The sequence below is a fragment of the Bubalus bubalis genome, chromosome 4 (assembly GCF_019923935.1).
Source record: "Bubalus bubalis isolate 160015118507 breed Murrah chromosome 4, NDDB_SH_1, whole genome shotgun sequence".
Taxonomy (NCBI): Eukaryota; Metazoa; Chordata; class Mammalia; order Artiodactyla; family Bovidae; genus Bubalus; species Bubalus bubalis.
The window spans coordinates 7,263,469-7,288,364 of record NC_059160.1 but is presented as its reverse complement, the minus strand read 5'-3'; the positions used below and the strand labels follow the sequence as shown (position 1 = coordinate 7,288,364).

The 24,896-nt window shown below is 47.2% G+C and overlaps 1 protein-coding gene and 1 long non-coding RNA gene across 3 annotated transcripts; one reads left to right on the top strand and one right to left on the bottom strand.

The window, feature by feature from the left end:
• Positions 1-3,124: 3,124 nt before the first annotated feature.
• Positions 3,125-24,821, bottom strand: DESI1 (desumoylating isopeptidase 1). Of its 2 annotated transcripts, none has more exons than XM_044940808.1 (6): positions 24,349-24,821; positions 11,590-11,611; positions 10,365-10,434; positions 8,006-8,115; positions 7,228-7,350; positions 3,125-5,693 (listed from the first exon to the last, which is right to left on the bottom strand). In XM_044940808.1, the coding sequence occupies exons 1-6, from the start codon at positions 24,563-24,565 to the stop codon at positions 5,600-5,602; spliced, it is 636 nt and encodes a 211-aa protein (XP_044796743.1). In that variant the 5' UTR covers positions 24,566-24,821; the 3' UTR covers positions 3,125-5,599. The 2 variants fall into 2 exon arrangements, with proteins under 2 accessions (XP_044796743.1, XP_006068967.1); XM_006068905.3 differs by having other exon boundaries at positions 24,478-24,821.
• Positions 7,163-15,193, top strand: LOC112584438. Its single transcript, XR_003108603.3, has 3 exons — positions 7,163-10,574; positions 12,052-12,296; positions 13,880-15,193. It is a non-coding gene; the product is annotated as an uncharacterized LOC112584438 (long non-coding RNA).
• Positions 24,822-24,896: the final 75 nt, after the last annotated feature.

Sequence of the window (24,896 nt, the reverse complement as noted above, 5' to 3'; positions counted from 1 at the left end):
CATCCTCTGTCATCCCCCTTCTCTTCCTACCTTCAATCTTTTCTAGCATCAGGGTCTTTTCCAGTGAGTCAGTTCTTCGAATCAGGTGGCCAAAGTATTGGAGCTTCAGCTTCAGCATCAATCCTTCCTATAAGTATTCAGGACTGATTTCCTTTAGGATTGACTGGTTTGATCTCCTGGACCAGTGGTAGCTCAGTTGATAAAGAATCTGCCCGCAATGCGGGAGACCCTAGTTCGATTCCTGGGCTGGGGAAGATCCCCTGGAGAAGGGAAAGGCTACCCACTCCAGTATTCTGGCCTGGAGAATTCCGTGGACAGTCCATGAGGTCGCAAAGAGTTGGACACTACTGAGACTTTCATTTCACTTCACTTCACCAGTGTGGTACCCAAGACATTCCAGGGTGAACTGGGCCACGTGAGTCCACAGCGCCACCTGGTGCTCATCTCCCTACTGCAGCTTGACCTTACTGGGTTTTATCTAACCAGGCAAAAGGCAGAGGACTCGGGGCTCCCAGGCAAACTTGTAGACCAGGACCAGTCTGGGAAACCCTGCCCCTTACCAAAACAGCCAGTCTTCATGGGCAAGAGCTCACATTCAGTGATGTGTCCTTTCAGGCCAGGGTCCCCATGTGTGCATAAGGAGACATGGGTCTCATGGTTCAACATGCCTGCAGGAATCCTCCTGCACCATCATGCCCCTCCTCACCTCCTGGCACACATCTGTGATGAGCATCTTATTCTTTTTTTTTTTTAATTTATTTATTTGGCTGTTCTGGGTCTTAGTTGAGGCACCCAGGATCTTTAGCTGTGGCATGTGGGATTTAGTTCTCTGACCAGTGATGGAACCTGGGCCCCCTGCACTGGGAGCAGGCCTCTTAGCCACTGAACCACCAGGAAAGTCCTGAGCATCTTACTCTTTCCTACTAGCTCCCTCAGGCTTTGGGGAAAATTGCTGGAATGACTTCTTCTTGGAATTTCCTTAGTCCAGCACCCCCACCCCCTCCTCCATGGTTCTCCTTCCACTTTGCTAGGGGCTTCAGATCTTCGCTACATGTTGGGTAGAGAACAAAGCCAGGGATGACACAGCATGTCTAACATGTACCTTTGAATCAACAGAAACATCTTGCAAGCATGTTCACAAAACGTTAACGTATCTTAGGATGATGGAATTTTAGATGACTTTTTTTTCGTCTTCATACTTTCATGGGTTGCTTACATCTTCTAAATATACGTAATCTTTATACTCATATGAAAGTGCTTAGTCGCTCAGTCGTGTCCGACTCTTTGTGACCCCATGGACTGGAGCCCGCCAGGTTCCTCTGTCCATGGGATTTCCCAGGCAAGAATACTGGAGTGGGCTGCCATTCCCTTCTCCAGGGGATCTTCCTGACCCAGGGATTGAAACTGTCTCCTGCAACTCCTGCATTGCAGGCAGATTCTTTACCGTCTCAGCCACCAGGGAAGTTCATATAACCCCAACTTTTTTCCTTTTGGAAAAAACAAAGAAATCTAAGCACATCCAAATGAAGCTGGAATAGTACATTAAAAGCTTACAGAAGCGGGCCATGTAGCTGACAGCAGCCCTCAGTCCTGGTAGCTCTTGCCTTTGCGTGTTTCACAGAGGCTGTTCCATTTTTCTTGACATTCTAAGCGACCAGGGGACAGGGACCAAACCAATCTCCAGGACTTCTTCACAGCTCCGGACACGGGAGAGGTACAGTTCCCTTCACCTCTTGGCTGACAGCTATACTATCCTCCTCCCTGATTTTCTGCTGCTCCTCTTGCCATCTGTCCACCCCAACTCCCCTGCCCCCAGTCTGTTCTCAACAGTGCAAACCAGTCACATCATTCTTTGACCTACTGGGCCAACCCACTCTCCAGCTTCAACATCTCCCACCACCCCCTCTGCTCAAGTTCCAACTGCTCCAGTCCCATTCAGTCCCTCCGACATTTTCTCACTTGCTGCTGCTCTCTCTGCCTGAAATGCTCTTCTCTCAGATCTGCATTTTGTCATTTAGTTCTCAGATTTGTTTACTGTTTGTATTTTGAAGTTAATTAAGCGTCTTAGTTGCCACACATAGGATCTTCTTTGTGGTGTGTAGGATCTAGTTCCCTGACCAGGGATAGAACCCAGCCCAGGGCAGTGAAAGCACCAAATCCTAAGAACTAGACCAATCAGGTAACTCCCTTGCCAGGTTCCCCTTAAGGACTTCTGACCCTAAAAATGCCAGCTCTTGGGAAGCAAATATGTCAGCTAAAGCCACCTGCCCTCTGTGTCTTCTAGAAAGACAAAAACTCTTTTTTTAACATTTTTAATTGAAGGATAATTGCTTTACAATATTGTGTTGGCTTCTGCCATACATCAACATCAATCAGCCATAGGTATACATATGTCCCCTCCCTCTTGAACCTCCCTCCCACCTCCTATCCCTTCTTGCTTAATTTTTAAGCCAGCACATTGGAAAGAGGCAGTGCCTCAATGATGATGTCTCAGCTGGGTGGTGGTGAGAACATGGGCTGGATTCAAGAGCTCAGCCACTTGCCACCTCTGCACCCACTTGCCCATCTGTAAAGTGGGACCAGTGCTCACATCTCACATCCATTGTGAGGGGAAGGTGCTTACTCCAAGTGACCTGACTGAACCTGCAAACACCCACCAAACTGATGTGTCTGGTCATATCAGGGGTCATTCAGAGAGCCATCCATCCAACCCAACACTTGTTCAGTAAGGTGATGGTAACAAGGTTGGGAGATCCCCAGGGCCACAAATCCAGCCTACAGCCAAACTGAAACCAGAAGTAGACACTTCTTGTGAGCTGAATGTCCTCTGAGGTCTCAGAAATTGGGCCCAGCAAACCAGGCTTCTGAGTCTTTCTCCACCCTCAACCACGAGGTGACCTTAGGCTAGTCGAATTCTCTATGGGCCTTCTCCACCTTTACAGTCTGGTAGTGAAAGTCATACATTCTTCTCTGCTCTCATCACTTTTTATCCACGAGGCATATAGCCAAGCGCGGGCAGCATGTCCAGACTCAGCAAAGCTAAGCTCAGAGGGAGACAGAAGCAGCAGCAGCCTGGAGTTGCTTCACGTTGGCTTCAGACTCAGACCCTCAAGCAGCACACAAATGCAGCAGGCAGAAGTGAGTTTATTGCATTAGAAAAAATACCAAAGAAAACCAGCAAACACCTCCATACTAGACACAATTATTAGCTTGACTTCAAGGGCGGAAAGGAATTTCCAAGTTACAAACTTTATTTCTGGGAGGGGGGGTGACAGTTCATCCCCTCTCCTCCTCCCTTGCCCCTTTAGACCCGTGGACCTTGATGGGGGCATCCCACTGTGAGACAATCACACACGCCTCCTCTCTCATTCCGCTTGCCTGTGCGTGCCCAGGTGGAGCTAGCTGGTCACAATGAGCAGGCTCCTGAGGTCCTGGGATACAGGGAAATGCGAGGATGGGGTTGGGGGTCCTAGCCTGAGCTTCCAGTGAGTGACGGCAGGACTGGGGTGGGGGAGGGAAGGTTTGCCTTCCTGCAGAGCTGAGGGGAAGGCTTACCGCTCCCTCCTCGTCCCTCAAAAGCCCTAAGGCACGGGCTTTGGCACAAATGGCTGTTGCGCATGAAGGGCAACTTTCCGTGAATCAAGGGACTCAAAGTCTCTCAGGGGAGCAGCTCAGGCTGACCTCGTGGTACAGCCCTGGGTCTGGAGGTGACTACTAGGAGGACAGAAATCAACTGAGCCCGGGTGTGGGGGAGGACAGAGAAGAGGAGGAGCTTGTGAGGCCCACCACGTTCTGGCCAGAGCACAGCGCCCTGGGCAGAGGGGTCTGGAGCAGGCGCCTGGGGGAGAGAGAGGGCTGGGCAAGGTGAGCTAAACAAGGAGAGCACCTGGCTATGCAGCAGAGCCGTGGCCTCTACCAGCACGCTGCCCTCCCAGGAGGAGCCCAGCCTGAAACGCGCTCTCCACAGCCCAGTTCTGCCAGTTGGTCCACACTGAATAGCAGCCCTGCTGGTTTCTGCTCTGACGGATGATTACCACGCACACTGGCCAATCAGTGGGTCTTGAGAAGGATTCAAGTGCTCACTGGTTTAGCTCCCAATCTTAAAAGTCACTTGATAGCATAGCTCATCATCCGGGATGCGCCCTGCTCAGGTCACAGGCAAACACTAAGGCAGAGGAGCACCTTTCCTCCAGCTGAGACCCTACGATGCCCGCTGCCATGACGACGGCAGAGATGGGAGATGAGGCCAGAGGTGAGCAGCGGCTCTTCAGAGAGGAAAGGCAGCTGCTGCGGGCCAGACCCCAGGAGAGAGAAGGTAATTCAAGTCTGAGAACTGGCAAGAGCCACGGCAGGAGGGGCCCATGGAGGCCAGGGCTGGGGCTCAGGCACCAGGGAGCTCTGAGTTCTCCACATCCACTCTCCCAACTTAAGGGAGGGGTCACAGGAAGCAAGAGAATCTGAAAGCCTCTCCAGGTTAGAGACTTCCAGATTGTTCCCTGCCTAGAAGCTCCTGGCCAACAGCCCTTTATGAAAATGCCCACTCATGCCCTCCATCTTGCTTCCTTCAAGTCAGAAGGACACCAGAAATAACATGTGCCTTCAAAACACATTTAGGATACTATAAAAATCCCTATCAGAAATAACTCTACATTTTCTTGCCACCTTGATTCTGCATTATTATGCTTTCTACATCAGGGACATCTTCCAAGAGCAGGGAATCATTTCCTCTTGGTCCCTAGCTGAATACTGCACGCTGGTCTGGGTGGGGTGGGTACAATGACTGTCAATAACCTACATTATTACTTGCAGACAAAAGGCCTGGGTCTCTGCCGCTCTAGACCTTCATTAACTGTGACAGGTCAGCTACACGGAGGGAGAGCAGACTGCAGACAGCAAGGCAGGCTCTCCTAGAGTGATGTCAGAGGACGGGCCATCAGTCTAGGTGGAAGGAGGCATGGCTTTATCCTGTTTCCTCTGGACTGGCACTTGCTGTTACTCTCCCTGCATCCTGAGGCTTTTGATTGCTCCAGTCCGGGCCCCCGGCCTTGCTGTGGGAGGGGAGTGAAGGTGAGAGAGATTGTGGCTAAAGAGTTCACTCAGGTTGGGTGAATGTCCCTGAAACCGGCCCCATGTGCACCAATCCTTTGGTTCATTTCATGGTGGTGAGTAACCACTTCCAGGTCACGGATAATGTGAAACTCACCTGGGTCCCACAGCAGGTGGCAACCTGGGTGGAGTATGGGCATTCTCTAGAGAGAGGTTCTGGGCTGGGGCTCCCCCAAACAGTGACTCTTGCTTAAACAAAGCCCCTCCCTTTCTCCAGTGGGGAGGACGCTTAGGAAGCAGCGTCAAAAGTGAACTCACAGACAAGAGAGCCTTAATAAATTAGTGTAATACTATTAGAAGGGATGGCATTTTGTTCTGTGTCTTAGCAGCTGTGTCCTACATGCAGCCTGATAATTTCCTTCCCTGGGAAATTTAAAAAGCCGTCCCCTGGTTGTTAGCTCTGATGTAAAATTATAAAATAGAAATCTGGTAGGGTTTGTTTTGTTTAAAAAGGAAAAGCCCTGGTGAGGCAGGGCGGTCCCATGCAGTCCGGTTAGCTCTGGCCGTTGGGTCGGCCCACTGGGCTCCCTCCGGGAGGCTGGATCGCAATGGAGTCCAGGAAGGGCCTCAGGGCCTGTCCGAAGGGCCTGTGGAGAGAAGAGACACGGGTGCTCGGGTGGGCTCGTGAAATGAGAAAGTCAGAAATGAGGATGGCACACAGGTGGACTTTGGGGGGACTGGGGTCTTCTGGGGGTATCGGCAGTGCTCAGGAAAAGTGACAGGTGCAGGCTGCCAGAAGGCGCTGATGCCACTGCCCAGTGTGCTCTCAGAGTAGCTTAGCTGGAAAAAAGACTGCAGATACTGTAATCTTAAGACACTTGCCAGGACTTCCCAGGTGGTCCAGTGGTTAGGACCCCGTTTCCAATGCAGAGGATGTGGGTTTGATCCCTGGTTGGGGAACTAAGATCCCACATGCTGTGTGGCACAGCCAAAAATAAAAAAAAAAAGAGACTTTCCAAGATTACTACAACATTAAATTGGGTTGCCCGCAAAATATCTCAGTTATTGGCTTTCTTTTTCTTCAGTGGCTGCTGCCATTTTTGAAAACCATCCCTGAATTCAAAGGAAGTGAAAAATTCTAAAGCATAAACAGAGAAAACCAAGAAATAGTAAGCCTAATTCAGACAAGTCCAGGAACTCCATGCACCAAATAACAACAGCGAGAACACTCCAGCTACTCAGGGCCCATAACCTAGATCCTGCCGTGGGGTTTAACACGCCCACTAAGGAGTAGGAAGGCAGGGCCAGGGACATGGGGCTCTCCTCAATGGCTGGACACTGACATCAGCCTTGTTTCCTGAGGGGTTCTGACCCAGGTGTGAAGGATAGCTCACCTTGCCAGCCTGCTAAACCTGTCAGGATCTCTGCTGGACAGGTCCTCAGTTCAGAGTAACTGAGTCAGAGTCAGGAAATGGGCCTGGTCCTGCAGCGGGCAGAGGCTGCCTGAACGCAAGGGGAGGGAGGGGCACGAGGGCACCGAGTGTGCATGTCCCCGGAAAGGACACTGCCTGGATGGTGGCCCACGAAGCTTGGACCACATCAGGGTTGGGGGGCTAGAGGGTGGTTTTGAAGAAAACATCTACTGAGGGCTGTCTGTGTGCTACGAGGTACGAGGTTGACTGGGAGGTTGTCTTTGAGGATGTCAAAGAGCTCAAGGTCCAAGGGAAGAAAGACTGACAGTTTCAAAACAAGTCCCCTGACTAATTCTCCGACTTACTCTGCTTGTCCATCTAAACTGCCTTTTAACCGGGCACTTCTGGGGAGTGGCAAGCTTCATGTGCAATGGGAAAGACAAATGCCAGGATTCTGTACAAACACTGGGGCCGGTGTCAAGTGGGTTTCTAAGTTCTGCAGTTGCCCTCAGGCCAGGGTAGAGTTGGTACAGGGTAGAGTAGGAGGGTGAAGGTAACACAGGTGAGCCTCCGAGGGCAGAAAGAATTGGTGGCCTTCCAAGGTAGAAGCTGCCATCATGACACCCTACCCAGCCTGGCAGGATTGGGCGGGGGGGGGGGGGGGGGGGGGGGGGGCAGTGATGGGGAAGGAGGCGGATGTGGGCCAGAGGAGAGACCTTGTCTGTGAGTGGGGATTTCAAAGGCAGAGGCAGAGACAGAGGCCACTTACGTGGAAAGAATTTCAGAGGGAAGGTCAGTGATGTAAGAAGGGATCTTCCGCCCGGTTAGGAACTGTGCCACTTCGTTGCTGAAGGTGTTACAGTTGTTCTCAAAGATGTTGTAGGCTTCACTTCTGTACATTGTGAGAAAGGTTTGGGACACAGATATGAGTCAGTAAGCGTGTACATGAAACAGAGATCAGGCAATGGGAGGGTGACCACAGCTGAATCTGAGGACAGGGAATTCCTTTCCTGCACTCCCAAGCAGAGCTTGGTTTGCCACTCTGGGTATTTAAAGGGAAGAATGAAATAAAAACATATGGCTCCTCCATTTCAGGAGAATCTTTGCATTCACAAAAGCCGAGCTCCGGGGTTAGAATTTTAACAGTTGAAACTGACTCAAGCTTCAGTAAGAGAAAACCTGCTCCAGTGTATTTCATCCCAACCTCTCTACAAACCCTGTTTCTGATTTTCAGGACAAAATACTTGGTTGAGAGCAGCATGTGCTGAAATAGCAGCAGCTGCTTTTAATCAGAAGGAATAAATAGCTCTTCCTTCCCTCAAAGTTTCAGCAGTAGGTGTGCTGGGATGGAACAGCGGCCTTGGAGGCAGTGCTGAGCTCTTTTTGTGGCACGGTAGCTCCTTTCCCATCCTAAGTAGTTCAGCAAATACTGGGCCAGACCTTGGGCTGAGTGCTCTGGGGGAAATGACCTGGTGGCTGCCATCTGGGGGCCAATTATCTAGTTGGGGAGACAGACACGACTACCGTCTCCCCTGTTCTCCACTCACCGGAACAGAGACTCCCCTAGGGAGGACAGGTACTCCAGAAAGATTTCTTCTGTGACTTCTGTGCTCCCAACATCAACCACAGAATCTGGGGGCCCAAGCAAAGTCCTTCCCTACAAGAGCCAACAGAAAGAAAGCCAGTAAGTCACTCCCTCTGCTGAATTTTTTCCCCTGCCATGGAAGACCACAAATGCTTTGCTCCAACAACTTCTAACTTTCAGAACACCTGGGGCAGAGGAAGACTTATTTCCTCTTTGTGTCAAGGCTACAACAGCTTAGAGGCTCCTGGAGACTGTCCGTGGCCGTGGGCTGACAACATGGCTGAGAAGTCGGGTGTCCGGTTTCTGGTGAGGCCCTGGGAAGCTGAGTCTTCTGCAGGTCGGCCTCCTGATACTGTCCACTCCTTCAATGGACAGACACAGAAACCCAGAACCTGCAGTCTCCCTTTGTTCCAGCAGGCCTAGTCACGAGGGCCGAGCAGGATGGCCAGAAACGGCTCACACCTGGCGGCCATCGTTCCATGCCCGTATTCATCATGGATGCAGCCAGCTTTTCATATGACACACTTGATCCCCCTGTAACACTGGGAAAACGTGAAGAACTGTGAAAAAGCTGGCAGATATTTCCACGATTCAGTTCCTTTTTGATCTGTGAGGCTAATTTAACAAGGTGATAGGGTTCCCCTGGCAAGGGAGTTACTGGCCCCTGAAAGGCCTACCAAAACCCCTCAGCCACGGGTTAACAGACTGGCGTAGCAGATGCAAGGAGAGACTGAGGCCCTGGGGGAACCAGCTGAGGGGAAAGCAATAGGATCAGTGGGGAGGAGAGGGCTGGGAATGGACTGGGGAGTGAGGGAGTGCACTTCAGAGCAGTGCTCCTTGAAAAGATCACAAATTCATGCAATAGCTCTTGAGCACCCACTGTGTGCCTGACAAGATTCGAGGGGAAAGTGTGGTGAGCAGATTACTGTAGTCAGAGATGCAAGAGACCAAAAGGTCACTATTTGACCCACTACTCTTCACTCGTATAACAAATATGTTATTGAGAACCTACTACATGCCAGGCCTCATGCAAAGCACTGGAGGTATGTGGACAAAACAGATGAGATTCTTGTCCACGTGGAGCTTACAGTCTAGCAATAAAGGCAAACCAATGTATAATTATGAGCTGTGATAAGGGTCTTGTTGGAAAAAGTACAGAATGCCATTAGTACATAAAACAGGGGACCTTCCCAGTCCAAAAGGTCAGAGAAGACTTGTCTAAGAAAGTGATAGTGAGCTCACCTTAAGGATGGAGAGAGTTAACCCAGTGAAGGATCAGGGACTGATGTCAGAGGACAGGTTTAAATGTCCAAGATGTTCAAGGAATGAGAAGGGGTGGTAAGGGTGGGGAAGGGCACAACCTGCAAAGGGGCTATCTAGAGAGAGGGAGCAAGCCCAGATCGGATGGGGCCTTGGAGGCTATGCTGAGCTTTCTGGTTTTTATTCTGAGAGCAGTGGGGAGAGTTCTGATTTAAGCAGGGGAATGCTATGATCAGAGTTGGGGTGTGAAAAGATTGCTTCGCCATCTGTACAGAGAACCGACTGAGAAGGAAGAGCGGATGCACTGCTATGGTCCAGGCTAGAAATGAGGGTGACTGGATTAAGGTGAAAACTCCGGAGAAGTGAGAAGAGATGAAGAGGGACAGACTGCTTTGAGATACACTTACAAGGTGGAACTGAATTGGGCTTAATGAAGGACTTGGTTATAGGAGGTGGGGGACCAGTAGAAGGGAGAAATAAAACATGACATCCCATTTATGAGTATCAAAATGAATGTTTTTTTGGTCTTTGCTTGAGTACCTCCTGGGACAACACTTAGATAGCTCAGACAGACATTTTCTGGGAAAGGACATGGGATTTGGAGTCAGAGAAGCCTGAGTTTTAGTACTAGTGCTGCAACCGGCTACGTAACTTTGGGCACCTCCCTCTCTCTGTCAGAGCCCTCATCAGCTTCACATTGACTGAGTTCACATCAGGAAAGAGGCACTGAGCTGGCCATGGTGACAGAAGAGCGAGACAGTCTCAAGCTTACAAGGAGCACACACCGGGCTCCCTGTGGAGACTCAGCAACAGCCCGTTTCACCATCACATGCCCAATGTGACAGAGGAACCACGAACGCCATGGGAGCAGACAGGGGGCAGCTGCCTGGCGGACCTGTGAAGGGTATTCTGGAACTGAGTCTTGAGGTCATCATGAAGAACTAGGCCACAGGGCTACCTACACTGGCTGGATGCCAGAACTACGGAGGACAGCAAGGTTCCTGGACTATGGGAACTCCCGGGAACCTGGGACCGTGGACGGGGTGGGGGCAGACACTCACTGGCGGACAGCTGGAGATGCCACCACTGCCGAAGAAGAACTCATCCTTGTGCACGACTATGGAGGTGTGCCTGCGACACAGAGAAGAGGGAGAATGAGCCAGATGGCTTATGGTCTGAGGAAAAGCAAACACCACCCTGCTGTAAGAGTGACTTCTGCCTCAGGACATGACTTACAAGGTCAACAGCTTTATAATCCTAACCAAACAAAGGTAAGATAAACATCATAGATCAGAGCTTCTCGGCACTGGCACTAGTGACATTTGGGGCCAGCTAATCCTCTGCTGTGGGGGCTGGCCTGCGCATTCTAGGTTTAGCAGATCCTGGTCTGTCCCCACTAGATGGCACTAGCATCCCTCGTGCCCTCTGTGGTGATAACTAAACATGTCTGCAGACACCGCCTACGTTCTCCTGGTGGCAGAAATGTCCCTTGTTGTGGATCACATGAGCAAAGGGGAGTCTTCAGAGTCACCCCAACATTAACTAAACAATACTGAAATAAAGCTCTGCAGACCAAGATGTGTTTTCAGACCTTTCATATGAGATCAGGTGTGTTCAGGGTGGTATGGCCATAGATTGTTCCCAGACTTTTCAAACTCACAGGAGTAGTTAACCTGGACCACGTTGATGGAAAGACCAGATGGTGTTCAGTGTGGACCTATTTCAAGTAAAGGTGCTCATATTACTTCTTGGTTCCGGTCAAACAAAGCAATGGTCATCTGGTCAACCAAAATGTCAGTAGGCTCTAGGATCCAGTCAGAATTCTGACCTACGGTTTCCTCAGAAATGGAACAGAGCCCAGCCATCATCCTGTGTCTGACAGGGATGAGTCTGAGAGCCCAATGAAGTTGTGTTTTAAGACCCACGTGGGGTCCTCATGACTTCTGTAGTTAGAAACCTTGGTCGGGGTGGGCATACATCATTCCGCCTTTCCTTAGGACAGGTGAAATATCTGCGCCACCAATATTTTCAGCTGGATGAGTCTTCATTGTGGAGGGCGTCCTGTGCACTGCAGGATGTTTACAGCAGCAACCCTGGCCTCCGCCCATCCACCCTAAACGTCTCAACACGCTGCTAACTCCTGGCTGGGAACCACTGCATTAGAATGTGAAGGTTTGTGGCTTAGAGAGCTAAGTTTCAAACTGGAAGCCACAGACTGGAACCTGAAACGCATGATGTTGTTTGGTTTCATAAACCAGCCAATGTAAGGAGCCCCACCCAACTTACCAGATGCCTTCCAGTTGTTTCCCTGTGGAGAGAAAAAAAAAAAAAAAAAAAGAGAGATTTAGTCACTTGGGACTAGACTAACTTTTGCCTCCCAGCCAGAGCAAATTCAGATCAGAGGAACCCCTTATAAACCTCTTGGGGGAACTCTGATAAGGTCCTTAGGTTGTGACATGATATGTCGTGTTAAATAAGTTGAAAAATAATCAGAATCCTTAAGCAGAATTCAAGCAGAAACACTGGTATTGATGTACCCTTTTTTGTGTGTGTGTGCCAAGTCTTAGTTGCAGCATGTGGGATCTAGTGCCCTGACCAAGGATAGAATTCAGAGCCGCTGCATTGGGAGTGTGGAGTCTTAGCCACTGGACCCCAGGGAAGTCCCGATGTACCCAATTTTATGTCTGCTTTTCTTTCTCCATTAGGGTCAATTCAACTCTATCTTTTTAATTTCTGTCTCATCTACAGAGACAAAGTAAAACAAGAGTATAGAAAAGCTATTATCCACTTCTTCATTGAGCATGTGTGAGGTGAAATCCTCTAGAAAACAAGAATGAACTCTGAAGATGCCATCCATTTGACTAGCCAATGCACGTGTATTCTGTACCTCTATACCTCTATATGCCAGAAGTGATGAGAGATACGGAAATGCAAGTACGAAATGCAAGTCCTGCCTTTAAGGAGCCCAAAGTCAAATGGAAAAAGAGACATACGTAAGTAACACAGAATGCTGATCAGATCAGTTCAGTCGCTCAGTCGTGTCCGATTCTTTGCGACCCCATGAATCACAGCACGCCAGGCCTCCCTGTCCATCACCAACTCCCGGAGTTCACTAAGACTCACGTCCATCGAGTCAGTGATGCCATCCAGCCATCTCATCCTCTGTTGTCCCCTTCTCCTCTTTCCCCCAATCCCTCCCAGCATCAGAGTCTTTTCCAATGAGTCAATTCTTCGCATGAGGTGGCCAAAGTACTGGAGTTTCAGCTTTAGCATCATTCCTTCCAAAGAAATCCCAGGGCTGATCTCCTTCAGAATGGACTGGTTGGATCTCCTTGCAGTCCAAGGGACTCTCAAGAGTCTTCTCCAACACCACAGTTCAAAAGCATCAATTCTTCGGTGCTCAGCCTTTTTCACAGTCCAACTCTCACATCCATACATGACCATAGGAAAAACCATAGCCTTGACTAGATGAACCTTTGTTGGCAAAGTAATGTCTCTGCTTTTGAATATGCTATCTAGGTTGGTCATAACTTTCCTTCCAAGGAGTAAGTGTCTTTTAATTTCATGGCTGCAGTCACCATCTGTAGTGATTTTGGGGCCCAGAAAAAGAAAGTCTGACACTGTTTCCACTGTTTCCCCATCTATTTCCCATGAAGTGGTGGGACCAGATGCCATGATCTTCGTTTTCTGAATGTTGAGCTTTAACCCAACTTTTTCACTCTCCACTTTCACTCTCATCAAGAGGCTTTTTAGTTCCTCTTCACTTTCTGCCATAAGGGTAGTGTCATCTGCATATCTGAGGTTATTGATATTTCTCCCGGCAATCTTGATTCCAGCTTGTGTTTCTTCCAGTCCAGCGTTTCTCATGATGTACTCTGCATATAAGTTAAATAAGCAGGGTGACAATATACAGCCTTGACGAACTCCTTTTCCTATTTGGAACCAGTCTGTTGTTCCATGTCCAGTTCTAACTGTTGCTTCCTGACCTGCATACAAATTTCTCAAGAGGCAGATCAGGTGGTCTGGTATTCCCATCTCTTTCAGAATTTTCCACAGTTTATTGTGAATGCTGATAGGCTCCATAATAGAAGTAAACATAATAAAGGTAAAGTTCTGAACTACTTCAGAGCTGCAATGTAACCAGTGAACAAACAGGGAGAGGGGTGGACATTTCTGCCAGAGGGAACAGCATATGCAGACACAGAGCTATGAGAAAGACTAAGGCAGGGTACAGCAAAGGGTGCAGTGATGGCAGGAAGAGGACAAGTGGCAGGCCAGGGTGCGAGGAGAGAGCTAACCTGTGCGGAAGGCCGCCCCACACTGCAGGCCATGGGGGTGCGAGGCAGCACAGGGCCGCGACCAGACCCAGGTTTTCAAATGATAACTGTGTCTTCCAAGAGAGAACTGTAGGAACAGAAGATGTACTGGAGGGAAGAGAACTGAGAGACAATAGAGTGAGGAGGTCTGCGCAGTCAGCCATGGGAGATGCAGGAGTGCCGAGGATAAAGAGGAAGCACAGTGAAGGACACGAGAGCGAAATCGAACATCACTCACCCACCTCTGGTTATCATTTCAGGGTAACTGTTTACTGAGTGCTAAGCAAAGAGGAGAAGGGGACAACAGAGAATGAGATGGTTGGATGGCATCACTGACTCGATGGACCTGAGTCTGAGTGAACTCCGGGAGTTGGTGATGGACAGGGAGGCCTGGCGTGCTGTGATTCATGGGGTCGCAAAGAGTCGGACATGACTGAGCGACTGATCTGATCTGAAGCAAAGAGTGCTTACTTTTGCCTTCAATGCTTCGGTGTTTGCCCTGTGACTTTCTAAAGGATGAAACTAGGCCCTGTACAGAAGGGGAGCTGATATGATTACACTTTTTCCTCTGCCTAACCTGCACTATCTTGCCCCTTCAAGCAAACTTAAAACAGATAACCTTAGCCTAATTTTCTTTTTTTGGAAGAGACAAAAGAAACCATGGCTCCTCCATGACAACCTATTGATGATGAAGCATAGTGTCATTAAAAGCAGTTAAGAATATGGCATAGGACTTCCCTGCAGTCCAGGAGTTAAGACTCTGCCTTCCAATGCAGGAAGTACAGGTTGAATCCCTGGTTAGGGAGCTAAAATCCCACATACTTCGTGGCCAAAAAAAAACCATTAAAAATGCAAATAATATTGTAACAAATTAAAGACTTTAAAAACAGTCCATATTAAAAAAAAAAAAGAATATGGCATAAGTTCAGATCTGAGCTTTTCCCTTTGCTAGAGGTGGATCTTGGGCAAGTTTACTCAACCTGAGCTTCAGTTTCATCAATACAAAGTTGTAATCAGTAATGATTATTGGTGTAAAGCAGCACAGTGTGTGGGACAAAGAATTCTGATAAATGGAGATACTGGATATAATTTTTTAAAAAGATCAAAGAAATTCCACTTCAGGGTTGATAGGTAAGATCTAAGAACAGATTTCAGTATCCATCAGATTAGTCTGAAATCCTGTATTACATGTAATCATTTTACACTTTGCTGTTAGTGCTGTGAGGCTAAATGAAATAACAAAGGAAAATAAAATGTAGCAGAGTTCTTCTGCCTCTAGAGACCAGTCTGCTTTTCACTAGGAGACCGGCTGCTTTGACCACAAGGTCACAAATGGGACAGAGGGATTCTGGCCCAGGGTTTTGGGGACTGTGGGGCAGGCTCTGCCTTGATCCAAACCCAGCTGAAATTCCAGAGATGGATCAGAAACAGAAACGGATGCCAAAAGGAAGTGATAACCCATTTAGGACAGGCACTGAGTTGGATTCTTCATCTCTTCCAGCCGACTCTAGGAGACTCTAAAACACCACACTCTTCCTTTTACCGTGTGTAAAGTGGAGAGACTAACGCTGCCTTTTAAATCGAGCTGGTGTGCTCTTCTGGATGGACACATAAAAAGCAGCTTATTGTCTAAATGGCAGCAATCTGATGTTTATTTCCTTGGAGACATGCAATGATGCATGAAAACTAGACAGATAAGGGATCCTGCTTTCTCCTGGGTGATCCTGCTCTCATCTACTTTGGATAAGAACACTATACTTATAAGACAAGAAGTACAGTGTAGTAAAGAAGAACACAGGTTCTGAGAATTCCCTGGTGGTCTGATGGTTAGGACTCTGCACTTTCACTGCCCAGGGCCTGGGTTTGGTCCCTCGTTGGGGAACTAGGATCCTGCAAGCTGAATGGTATGGCTAATATTTTTTAAATTCACTAACTTTTAAAAGTCAGTGAATCAATGTTTATTAAGTGACTATTAAACTTCAGGTGATGTACTTGGCATTAAGGATACATCAGAATGCAAAGGAGACAAAAAAAAAAACTCCTTCAATGCATTCACAGGGTGTGGAGATAGGACAGTCAATAAATAATACTAATAAGCATAATAAACCACAGTAGGTTAACAATAATGAGTGATAAAAATAAGAGCAGGATAAGGGAGACTGGGCATTTCAGCGACGGCCAGGGTGGGCCTATTTGAGAAGGTGGCATTTAAGCAAAGGCCTGAAGGAGGCAAGGGAGGGAGCCATGCAGAGGCAGGACATGCTAGGTGTATCCGAGGGACCTTCAGGAGGCCAGTGTGGCTAGAGCGGGTGAGTGAGGAGAAAAGCAGGAGGTGAGCAGAAGTAATGGAGAAGCAGGTCACGTAGATCAACTTGGAGAAGTTGAGAACTTTTCTAAGCCTGAGCTGTTCAGCATGATAGTCACTGACCACAAGTGGCTTTTAAAATCAAAAGAACAAATTCAGTACCGCATTTCAAGCACTCTCAACAGCCACGTGTGGCTAGCAGTTAGCCATGGGACAGTGCAGATCTAGAACGTTTCCATCACTGCAGGAAGTTCTATTGGTTGGCACTGTGGGAACCTTGGTTTTCGATTCTGTTAGGGAACGAAAGGCATAGTAATAGCATCCAGCTCATAACATTTCCAAGATTAAGAGATGACACATGAAAGAGGCCCAGCACAGTGCCTGGCACATAATACGTGCCCCACAAAAAGAATACCTCTTTTTTCTTTTAGGCTTTACCATTTGATAGTTTTATGGCTGCTCACAGCACCTTGGTATAAAAACTACCTACTTATAGGTCTTTTCCCCTCGTTAGACTATAATGGTCTCAAGGACAAGGGCCACTGCTTATGCATCTTTGTGATTCTAGGGCTGAGCAAAGAACCTGGATCAGAGATATTACATGCACAGCTGTGGTGGTTGACACACGGTGCTAATGAGGCTAATGAGCCTCAATCTTGGCTGCCCTGGCTTGTTATTCAAATGACTTTGCAACCCTGGCATATTGCACCCTGCTTCTGCCTTCTCAGATGCCCACGCTCAATGACCCAGGAAGACAGGTGGCAGGTCCAGATGCACTGGTTCAAACCCAGTCCTACTAAAATAATGGGTTTTTGGAGTGAGGCCTCGGAAGACCTTCCTGCCACTGAGTTTTACACCTGAAAAACAATGCAAAGTTGTGGGAAACAAGTCCTACTTCATTCTCCTTGATATTCTCTGTACTGATCATTGAACTTATTTGTAAGCTGGACATTATGCATGCGTGCGTGCCAATCCTGTGGACTATAGCGTGCCAGGCTCCTCTGTCCATGGGCTTCTCCAGGCTAGAATACTGGGGTGCGACAGCCATGCCGTCTTCCAGGGGATCTTTCCAACACAAGGATCGAACTCACATCTCCTGCGGCTCCTGCAGGGTAGGCAGATTCTGTGCGCTGAGGCACCGGAGAAGCCCCAACCTGGACATTATACTTCCTCTTTATTCAACCACATCAAGGTATGCTTAAGATCCCATCCACCCATAGAATGGTGATAGAAACTACAGAAAAAAAGATCCTCTTATTTATCCTTCTGTCATTTATCAATCCATCTACCAAACACCTAGAAACAACTTAAAATGGATTGAGTGGATTCACATCCTTTCTTAAAGTGCTTCATAGTTATCCTTATTCTCACATCTTTACATAGTAGAGTGGGACAAATATTTATTAACATCATTTCAAACCGGTAAATAAAACCCATGATTTGTCCAGTGTAAAGAGAAAAAATAAAAGGGGGGGTATGACCATGTACTTGTTAGAGCAGCTCAGGTAGAAATATAACGTTAGCTGCCCTGTAAATGTAACATTAGCTTGTCCTCATGGGGCTCTCATGAGGACAAGAACCAGGGTCATGGCCTCCTCTGGGGGTGACCAGCATTGTAAAGTGGCACTGGAGTGATTTTTAAATTTTTTAGTTCAGACTGAGACACAGTAGGTGAGTAGGTGGTGAGGGTTTGAGACTGAATCAGGGCACAAGGCCATTGGGGGATGTGAATTAGGCTCAGTGGCTATAAGCACATTACAGAAAAGCAGACTGTTTTCCCACTAGGACTTCCTCAGCAAGCTGCAGAGTGCATGGGTCAGATGGCAGCATGTCTCTAAGCTTGCTGGCACACCCATTGCATTGATTTGGAAGCCTGTGAGGTATGCACATGAAAACAAATGGAAGCTGTGGATATTAGCCCTGTTTTTCATCATAAACAACAAAGAATGTAGACTGAGGTCCTGATTATAAGAGTAAAGTCAGTATATAAAAGCCAAGGAGAAAATACTCCATCTACCTCCCTCGCCAATTAAGGTAGTGGAGATTGTGTGTATAGACACACAAGTTGGCAATGGGACATGCTCACCTTGTATACTGCTGGTGCTAAATAAATGTCTACTAATAAGCAAAAAGCGGGTGGCAGGGATGGGACTCCAGGGGCAGGCGGCATTAGCTCATGGGTGAAAACTGAAAGTAGCCCAGGCTCACCTTGGGCTTCTCTAGTAGCTCAGTCGGTAAAGAGTCTGACTGCAATACAGGAGACCTGGGTTCAACCCCTGGGTCGTGAAGATCCCCTGGAGAAGGAAATGGCAACCCACTCCAGTACTCTTGCCTGGAGAATCCCCAGGACAGAGGAGCCTGGCAGGCTACAGTCCATGCAAGAGTTGGACATGACTGAGCAATTGAGCACACTAGCTTACCTCCTAGGTGTCTCTCCACAGGGACAAAGAGCTCTTAACTGGAAATGTTTTAATCTGATTTTCCAGATTACCAGCAATGTGAAGGGGTTAACTTAAAAAAAAAATCAGCTTATTCTCTAGATGGTGGTTTAGTCACTAAGTTGTGTCTGACTCTTGGGACCCCATGGACTGTAGCCTGCCAGGCACCTCTGTTCATAGGATTCTCCAGGCAAGAATACTGGAGTGGGTTGCCATTTCTTTCTCCAGGGGATCTTCCCGACCCAGGGATTGAACCCTGGTCTCCTGCATTGCAGGTACATTCTTTACTGACTGAGCTACGAGGGCTTCCCTGGTGCCTCAGCTGGTAAAGAATGAGGTGCCTATAATGCGGGAGACCTGGGTTCGATTCCTGGGTTGGGAAGATTCCCCTGAAAAAGGAAATGGCAACCTACTCCAGTCTTCTGGCCAGGAGAATTCCATGGACTGTATAGTCCACGGGGTTGCAAAGAGCCGGACATGATTGAGCGACTTTCACTATTCTCTAGAACCACTAGGTAAATGTTGAATCTATGTGGGAAAAGGTAAAAAGAAACATTTGTGTATCATAAGTGGACCTCTGGACCTATTTTGAAAAAAAAAAAATGCTTATTAGCAGGGGGCTTGCCCCTCCTTAAGACAGGGAAAGTTCATCACAAAATCAAAATGCAAAACACTGTTAAAAACTGAGAGGTATTTTAATCCTCAAAAAAGGATAGATTTAAAACTACTTAATACTTTAGCTCTAGGAGCCAGTACAGGATTCTTTCTCAGGATAAAAATAACTAATTTGTGAGTTCTTTTCTTTCAGTACTGAGTGGGTTCCCTCTAATCACTGCTTGGTGTTATGAGTCAGGCCTTATAGCACTGCTTTGAGATAAATCTGCAACATGCTTCACTTACTCAGTTTGTATGATATTTACTGAATTCCAGGGCTTCCCAGGTGGTGCCAGTGATAATCTGCCTGCCAATGCAGGAGACAAGAGGGTTCGATCCCTAAGTGGGGAAGATCCCCTGGAGAAGGAAATGGCAACCCACTCCAGTATTCTTGCCTGGGAAATCCCATGGACAGAAGAGCCTGGCGGGCTACAGTCCATAGGGTCACAAAGAGTTGGACACAACTAAAGCGACTTAGCACTCATGCACAATCAGGGATTCTTGTCCCCAGTGGAGCTTCTAGTCCAGGTGGGGCTGGGGGAGTGGACATAGATGAGAAAACATGCAATTATAAGAGAATAAATCCTATTAGAGGAGATCACAGGATATTATCCCTACTTTATAGAGACACAGGACCAAGATTTGAGGGGCAGGGGGATAGGGAAGGCTTCCTGGAGGAAGTAACACTTCATTTGAGACCTCAAAGATAAGCAGAAGTTATCCAGGCTAAGAGATGGGGAGAGAAACTATCCCTGGCAGAGGGCACAGCCTTTGAAAAGCCTGGAGGTGAAAAAGAAATGAACAGTTCAGTTCTGTTAAGATGCACAACCATCTTTTCAGACCCTGGGGTTCTGTTAAGACAATTAAGCCATGATGCCTTGAGGATCTACTGGGAAAAACAGTTACTCAGATCATTTTCCCCAGGGCTTAGTTCTCCAGTAGAACCCAGTTGAGAAAGTCTTAAGTAGAGACTGTTCAGGATGTGGGGACAGGTGAAGGTAGAGAGAAAAGCAGAAGGATCATGAAAGGCCTAGTAAGTCACATTCATTTTTTCATTTTGCCATTAAGAAAAGGCAGTTATTACTAAATTAACTCATTGGATGGATATAAAACAACACACACAATGAAGAATAAAAATCTAAAACAAAGCACAATAGATGGCATTAAAACATTAAATAAATCCCCTCAGATTTAAATACATTCTGTCTAATCTTTAAGCCTGAGCTTGTCTCTGAGTAAATATAGTCAATATTTACTGACCACCAGCTCTGAATGGCCGCTAGGGAACACGCAGGGGAGACAGTGTCCCTGCCTTTCAGGAGCTCAGGGTTCTTGCTGAAGTCTTTCTGACACATCCAGCCCACAATGGCCTGTCCTGTCTTTCAAGGCCTAAAATAATTGTTTTACCACTCACTTCTTTTTGGCATCTAATCCTAATCTCTTTTGGGTTGTTATCTAATGTGGTATATGTACAACATTATTTTTAACTAAATAAACTCCTCAAGGACAGAGTCTTGGACACTCAAGGACAGTGTTTTATTTTCTTAATATTTGTACTATAGAATTAAGCAAGAAACTGAGCAGTGTAAAATCTCAAATATTCATTAGATTGCATTCTGCTGGGAATATATATTTATATATATTCTATATGCCTAAGTCTTTAAATCTGAGAACAACTTTGAGACAGGCTTGTAAAGAGAAAATAAATGTGATCTTGGAACATGTATATGCATACAAAACTTCAGATCGGAAAACAATCAACAAATACAAGAATCCCTTAGCACAATTAAATAAATACATAAACCTCCACACTTATTTTTACGTACTTTAGCACAAAAAGAGGTCAAGGAATTTAAAGAGCAGCCAAAATTATTAAAAGGACAAACTGAAGGACAATCATAATAGCTAATTATCTTAGGCAAATAGTGACCATGAAAAAAAAGTACAATCAGGCCATCTGCTCGATTAGAAAGGTAACGATATTTCTGGGATCATGTTCATGTTGAGTGGAACAGGAGCAGCTTCATGAGAAGCAATTCTAGAAGACTGAAAAGGGGACAGGGTAAAACTGTGGAGTCCACACTGTTTCAGGGGAGAACGGAATTACACTGGGCTTTATCTGGTCTGGTCATGAATGTACTAGACTAGATGGGGTCTCATAATGAGGAACTGTCACAAGAGTACAACAACTAAATTAAAGAGCCAGGCCACCCCACCGTAAAAATAGATTAAGAGGGCACTGCTGACGAGGTCACACTAGTTCGGGACAATGAAGGCCAGGAGGGATGGTCATAAATCTGTGATCATGATTGGCACACACATTGAACTCAGCTATTTTCCTCATCCAGATTTGAAACACCTGGCCAAAAAATGCCTTTATAAACTTGAATGAGGTACCTACTTTACATCAGTTATAAAGGAACAGATTACACAGGAAAGGTGGTACAGCAAAATAACTGAGAACATGAGCTGTGGGAGTCAAGACTGCCTGTGTTCACAACCCAGCTCTGCTACTTACCAGATGTGACCTGGGGACAAATTTCTTAATGCCCTTTATCTCAGGAATCTCAACTAAAAAATGGAGGTAATAACAGGACGTTTCTCACAAAATTGTGGTGAAGAATGTAACATATGAAAATGCTCAGGAAACAGAAGGGTCTGGCACATGGCAAGCAGTCAGTAAGTTCTAGCTATTAATATGCTTCTAGAATTCATAAAAAAATCAGGAAAAAACCTGATTTTTTAAACATTCAAATACATTAATATTTAGGAACGGGAAATCAATGGATGGCTACTCACAGAATTGGGACACACTCAACTTTAAGGTTAGTGATGTTTGGATGGGATGAACCAGTAAAGCAATGCCCATTTTCCATGTTTTTAACTCTAGAAAGTAACAATTATCAGCTCTGATAACCCTTTTTTCATTACTTTTACGAAAGGTAGAGAAGCAATATGAGAAAAGGGGATAGAGAAGAGAGAATTAAATTTGCAGGCAAAGTAGTGTTCTCAGAAATACCACTGCAATCAAAGGTGCCCAACTGATGAAGTTCCAATTTGGCTGAGGCCTTCTAGGATTTCACATCTATTAAAAAAGCCTTCAGATGGCATGGGAAGGAGTCCCAGTATTCCATCTTCAGTTAAGGCACTTTCTTCTTCACCCACTGAACTCCACAAAGGTCTTCTTCCAGTGCCAGGTGAGGCTCTTTTTGCGTAAGGGCCTTGGCAGGTTAATTCCCCTTCTGCCTGGAACCCTGTAACTACCTCACCACCCACCTTATGACTACTTCTTCATCCTTAAATTTCCAACTTAGAAGCCACTACTCCTGATTCTCTCATTTAAAATTGGTCTCTCTTCATATTTTTTGTCTCAGCACCTAGTTGGCTTCCTGCACAGCCTAATACTTTTCACAATTTGTAATTATTTCATATGCTTATTTATTTTTTACTGTCGTCCCCACTAAATAGCTCCATGATGGCAGAGAACATCTTTATTCATCACATCATCTTCACTTAACCTTGACATTGACTAGCATATAGTAGGCACTCAATATGTTGAATGAATTATGAACCAGTGGCCCTAAGGCCCCTTTCAGCTAAAATCAATAACTATTAGATAATAGAACAAAAAATATCCAGTGTAAAGGTGGAGGCTTTTATGGATGGGCCTAGGAAGTATCGAAGTGACACCTCACTATGATCAAGCTAACTAAATGGCTCCATTCCAAGAGGTTTAGTCAGAACTTGACTGATGTAATATACTAGTGACTGTCACCTTCCTCAAACAGTGACTCTGTTAAGTTTTGCTTTCAGATTTGCCTTACTCATTTTAACAACTGGAGAACTAGGCCCAAACTTCTAAACATGGATTGGCTACGTAAGAATTATCTGAGGAGCTTATTAAAAAGACAGGTTTCTGGACCAAAACTCCAAAAGATTCTTATTTAGTACTTGTGTAATAAGGCTCTAGAATCCATATATTTAAAACTTTGTGGGAATTCCCTGGCAGTCCAGTGGTTAGGGCTCTGTGCTTTTACTGCGAAGGAAGAGGGGTTCAATCCCTGGTTGCCAAACTAAGATCCAGCAAATCAGTGTGGCCAAAAACAATGCTTATTTTGCAATATATGTATAGTACACAATTCAAAAGATACAAAAGAGTTTACAGCAAAATCTCCCTTTAATTCCTGTCTCCCAGCCTCAGGTTTCCCTTTTCATAAGCTAACACTGTTAGCAATTTTCTTATTTCTCCAGATAACTATTTGCCTAAACAACAAGTATCCTTTGCTTCAAACACCCAACTGCATATAGAAAGAACTATTTCAGTTTCACTTTTTATATTCCCATTTAACAATATATGCTGGAAAGGAAGGTATCTGTATTTTTAACAAGGATCCTAGTGATTTCTGATGGAAAGCCAAACAGGAATCACTCATTGGCCCAGAGTTAAGTGATTTAAGTTCACTCCACTAAAACATGTTAGAAACTCAAGGACACACAAACTCAAAGGTAGCCTTACTTACTTGACCTCTCCCCTCTTGTCTCATGGACACGAATGAAAACATTCTCTAATATCTCCACAGAAGTCAAGAAAAACTAGCCATTCACATGGATGCTCCCAAACTGTTCAGTTTTCAATTCCCATAATCCTTTCCTGCCCAACAGCACCTGAAATCACAAACCGGACTATTCCTAGTTACACAAACCATTTTGGTATTTGGGTTATAAAAGAGGATTGGTCTCCGCTAAACTGGGACTGGTTTTCTCTCCTGGTAGTTAAGTAGTTTAATGGAGCACAACCGAAAATACTTCCTTCACCAATCATTACTGACCCAACAGCACCCAATCCTCCAATTGCTTTCTCACCATGTGGGCAAAAGCAATTAACTTAGAAACTGTCGAGACGAAGTCAGGCCGAACTCGGTGAATTCTCGAGTTCGGAAGCCGGGAGACCCCGACTTTATTCTCTCTGGGGGCGACTGGCGGGGCACCTGTGCAACACGCTCTAGCCTTCTCTCCCCACCTATCCCAGAGACTGCAGGAAGAGTTTCCCTTTGGCGCGGGGCGAAAACTCTCCTCCGCAGTGTCCCTTTCACCACGCGGGGCACTGCGCGGAAAGGCACCTCGTCTCCCCTCCGAGGAAGGAGGAGTGTAAGGGGGCTCCATGAGCGAGTCAGGACACCCACCGGGACTCAGCGCCGGCTTACCCCTCCTCCGAGCTGGAGGGGCTCTGAAGGGCTTGGGGAGGGCGTGACTCCTCCCCCCTCCCCTTCCTGGGATTCAAACGTGATGACTGCAAAGGGGGGCTTAGGGGGCCCCCATCTCAGACGCACACCTTCTCTCCTCGGGCGTTTCTCCATCCTCTGGGCCTTCCCTTGAGTCGTGACCCAGGCCTGCCCCCCTCGGCCGGCCGTCCCGGAGCCCTCTTGCCCGGTTCCCGCCCGCTCCCCACAGCCCCCCTCACCCAACATGATGGGGCTGAGCCGCCGGGCCAGGCCCTTGGACAGGTCGTACACGTAGAGCTTCACCGGATAGAGATTCGGCGGCTCCATCGGGACCCGTGGCGGCGGCGGCCACGAAGTCCCTCAGGCACCCGGCAGCGGCTTGGACCTTCCCGTACCCGACGGGGGAGGGGAGTGGACGGAACAGGAGACCGAGCCCCGGCCCGGCCTGAGGGGCAGGGAGAGGCCGCCCTGGGCTGCTTGCGCCCCAGCACCCGCCACCTGCAACGACTACTGTGAGGTGACAGAGCGGGGACGGCACTGTCCGTGCGAAAGACAGCGCGGGGGCGGGGACGCACTTTCGCGCATGTGCGTAGTGTCCTTACGGATGACGAGGGGCGGGGTTTGGCGGGCGGGGGCGGGGCTTCGCAGAAGGCGTGGT